Source organism: Engraulis encrasicolus, unplaced genomic scaffold (genome assembly GCF_034702125.1).
Source record: "Engraulis encrasicolus isolate BLACKSEA-1 unplaced genomic scaffold, IST_EnEncr_1.0 scaffold_488_np1212, whole genome shotgun sequence".
NCBI lineage: Eukaryota > Metazoa > Chordata > Actinopteri > Clupeiformes > Engraulidae > Engraulis > Engraulis encrasicolus.
Window position 1 is genome coordinate 15,445 of NW_026945795.1, and position 4,556 is coordinate 20,000.

Here is a 4,556-nt window from a genome sequence, read left to right on the forward strand (position 1 = left end):
AGAACAACGAGTGATGGATGGAATAAAACAAGTACAAAGAGGAGAGAAAGACACACACACACACACACACACACACACACACACACACACACACACACACACACACACACACAGGAGAAGTGTGAGGTCAGGACAGAGTCCAATTACTAACTGCTCATCTTTCAGCTTACAGCTCCACAGCCTGAAACACACACACACACACACACACACACACACACACACACACACACACACACACACACACACACACACACACACACACACACACACACACACACACACACACACACACACACACACACACACACACACAGAAACAGCCGGTATGGAGGAGAATAGAGTGATGATAACATCACAGAAAGAGAGGGATAGAGAGAGAGATGAAAGAAGATGAAGAAGATGTCAGTCATGAGGAGAAGTGTGGAGAGAAAGAAACAACGTGTAGAGAGAGAGAGAGAGAGAGAGAGAATATGAACAAAGGGAGAGAGAAAGAGAGAATAAGAGAGAGAGGGAGGGAGAGATAGAAAAATATGAAGAGAGAGAAATGAGGGAAAGGGTGATGTATGGAGGATGGAAGGAAAGAGAGGGAGGGGGGAAAGAGGCAGCAGAGATGGAGGGATGATGACAGACAGAGAGATGGAGAGATGCAGAGAAGGAGTAATAGAAAGAAAGAGACACAGCATGCAGAGAGATGAAAGGATGGAGAGAGAGATGAATGATGGATGGAATAAAACAAGTACAAAGAGGAGAGAGAGAAAGACACACACACACACACACACACACACACACACACACACACATACACACACACACACACACACACACACACACACACAGGAGAAGTGTGAGGTCAGGACAAGGTCCAATTACTAACTGCTCATCTCTGTCAGCTTACAGCTCCACAGCCTTGAAAACACACACACACACACACACACACACACACACACACACACACACACACACACACACACACACACACACACACACACACACACACACACACACACACACACACACACACAGAGAGAGAGAGAGAAACAGCCAGGATGGAGGAGAATAGAGTGATGATAACATCACAGAAAGAGAGGGATAGAGAGAGAGATGAAAGAAGATGAAGAAGATGTCAGTCATGAGGAGAAGTGTGGAGAGAAAGAATCAACATGCAGAGAGAGAGAGAGAGAGAGAGAGAGAGAGAGAGAGAGAGAGAGAGAGAGAGAGAGAGAGAGAGAGAGAGAGAGAGAGATGAGAGATGGAGAGAGAGATGAGGGAAAGGGTGATGTATGGAGGATGGAGGGAAAGAGACACAGGGGGGAAAGAGACAGCAGAGATGGAGGGATGATGAGAGAGAGAGAGAGAGAGAGAGAGAGAGAGAGAGAGAGAGAGAGAGAGAGAGAGATTGTGCAGAGATGGAGAGATGCAGAGAAGGAGGAATAGAAATAAAGAGACACAACATGCAGAGAGATGGAGGAATGGAGAGAGAGATGAGTGATGGATGGAACATAACAAGCACAAAGAGGAGAGAAACACACACACACACACACACACACACACACACACACACACACACACACACACACACACACACACACACACACACACACACACACACACACACACACACACACACACACACACAGTTCCCAAACAGACTGACTACATGAAATGATACTTACCTCAGTATTTCCAATCTGCAGTGTTGATGCTGAAGTCCAGAACATAAGAGTTCCACTCCAGAGTCACGCAGATCATTGTGACTCAGGAACAGCTCTGTGAGACGTGATGAGGGAGATGACAGGACAGAGGCCAGATGGAGACAACTATTTTCTGTCAGCTTACATTCACCCAGCCTGGAACACACACACGCACACTAGGCCTTTGAATTTGATATTCAATATTCGAATATAATTCGAATATTAAGAAAATTCGAGACATTCGAACGAATATTAATTGGCCATTAATATTCAAATCTTACATGGATATTGATTTTTTTGGGCATTTCATTGGTATTAATTAAAATTATTTCCTTGTAAACATCGCAATTCACAGTCTCAATTTATTTTTTTCATGGCTGCTTATTCGCTACAGCTGTGTTGAGAAGAGTCGCGTGCATGGCTCATCTCTAGTATTCCTAGCAGGAGACTTGCGGCAGGCAGTCTCTCCCAGAGTCCGCATATGCAGATGCATGCTGCAGAGTTCCATTCAAGTGAATGGCTATACTTAATAAACAAAGCATCATCACATTACTTTCTGGAGTTGTTGACGAGTTTCTGGAATTATGTGATTCAATCCACAAGTACATGTGATTACGCAAAGAGTAAGATAATAACTTGTTGTTTTTTTGGATTTTGACAAAATTAGCTTCGTTGGTCTGGGTGTCAGATCAGGCAGACTCCAGGTTATGTGTTTGTTAGCATGCTTTTAGCATGTTTTTAGCCCTCTGCTAGTTTGTGTAATGTTCGTTTTTAGCAGAGCAGTCATCTTACGTAGACCTGCAAACACACAGCCTACCTAAATGTCCGTGATTATTAGTGATAGAAAATAATACATATTTGTTGATATTGGTGCTGTGTGCTCAATTCACATGATTCCCAGATCCATTCAAATTTTAACTTGGGCTACAAATTTGACATGGCTGCTAGTTTTACCATGTTTTAATCTGCATTCACACCTCTAAGTAGCGTCTTCTTAAAGAGGTTATGAAACGAAAACATTCCATTCAAAACATTCAAAACGGTCATTCCCATTAAAACCTTGTTTTTTCTGATAGCATCGATGAGACTTTGAACCCAATCATCCTGGAGGAACTTGTGAAAATGGCAACTCAAAGTGTGAATTCTGTGAAATTTGGTTTGACTAATGAGCTGGGCTGTGACGTCAAAGAGGAGAGTCCCTGGTTTGCTAGTATGGCGATCTGAGAAAACAACACACATTTGATGGACCCACATCTTATAAAGGAACCAAAATTTTGATACAAACATCAGCGTGTCGAAAAACCACACATCCAACCTCATGAGAAAAAAAACAGCAGCACAAATCTATTTCAGAGGCCCTGATACATCTGCAGAAAGTGACATGTCTGACAGGCAAAGTGACGATTGTTGACATAGCCTGACAGTTCGTTTTTTTATGGTTACGGTTGCTAAGGGCGCTTTGCCATGACCCAAAGATGACGTGGCGTGTGTATTTGTTGACAAATGGGGGGCATTTTGATTCAATTGTGCGATATAGTGTGATTGAAATGCATGTACATTAAGGCTGTAACGATATTGCATCGAACCGAGGGATCGCGGTACACAGACCCACGAACCCCTATCGCGAACCTTCCTCGCAGAATCGCGATGCGCCCTTTTAAAGTTGTTACCCCTCAGTCTAGAAAACAGCAGGATACAGGCAAATGCTTGCATATGCGCTTAATGCTTGCATATGCGCTCAAAGACAATTAGAAATGGGGCGCACATGAGCGAGTAACACTTCCATTCTCCCCTTTCTCATGTAAAATGTTCCGTCCAACCAGCACGTGCATTGGTTGTTATTCATTGCCTCAGCAACCTCCGCGAGACAAAAAAAACTTGGGCAAACGTCGGAAGGTAAAGCACAGAAATGAACAACAGACCAAGAAGGCTTTATCAAACGTGTGAAGATTTTTTTGATTCATGCATGCGCCGATGTATGTTGAGTGGAGATAGACGTTGAGCGGAGAGAGAGAGAGAGAGAGAGAGAGAGAGAAAGAGAGCGAGAGAGCGAGATGCTCCGCCTGCCCAAATTTTAAATCGCTAGAGCTCTATACGAGTGTCTGAAGTCGGGCGAACGTTAAGGTCGATGTGGATATTAGGCAGCATTATTTCCTCCCCACATTGACCGCCTGCCTAGCGAAAACATGCTCCATTTCAGCCTCTGCATCTATTCCCGCTCTTGACAAAATGTCAAATCACAAAACCAAACAAAGGACAACGTGCGTGTTGCATACTGAGAACATAACTGAGGTTCATTTCGAGTTTTGTTTGTATAAGCGTGTGCGCGCTGCTGCACGATCAAAACAGTTACAAAAATATTAAACATCAAAATTAAGTGTTGCATTTCTGTAAGTAACTTAATACAATATGTTTCCTGACGAAATATGACCAGTGTTGTTTTCAGGTAGCCCCTTAATGCACACCGTACCTCCTGTGGCACGCTGTAATAGACATTGAAAGTTAACTACTACAGTGCACAGGGCCTTTAGTAATACATTACGACTTGGTCATTGCCATTCTGGTAACAGCTCATTTATAATGCCGTGTCTTAAGGGGTTAATGTTTGGATATTAATTGGATAATGTTTGATAATGTGAGACAGTTGTAATAGGCTACCTATACTGGAACCTTGACCCTTCTCTCTCCATCTCTGTCTCTCACACATGGTCAGCATCTCAGCATGATATGATCTAAGCCTATTAGTAATAAGCCTATTTTTCCTTGTTGAATTAATATTAATTTCTCTGTGCTGTGCTTTGATGTCAACACCTGGGGAACAGGTTGCAGTGGTAGGCCTATATCTGCAACATCATTTAGTAGACC

At 43.1% G+C, this 4,556-nt stretch overlaps 1 protein-coding gene across 1 annotated transcript in view; it reads right to left on the reverse strand.

Moving 5' to 3' along the window:
• Nucleotides 1-1,644: 1,644 nt before the first annotated feature.
• Nucleotides 1,645-4,556, reverse strand: part of LOC134444259 (protein NLRC3-like) — a 6,575-nt gene continuing 3,663 nt past the window's right edge. Inside the window, exon 2 of the mRNA XM_063193615.1 lies at nucleotides 1,645-1,847. Within this exon, the coding sequence (XP_063049685.1) occupies nucleotides 1,670-1,847 (178 nt within the window). The 3' untranslated portion in view covers nucleotides 1,645-1,669. The remainder of the gene's footprint in view (nucleotides 1,848-4,556) is intronic.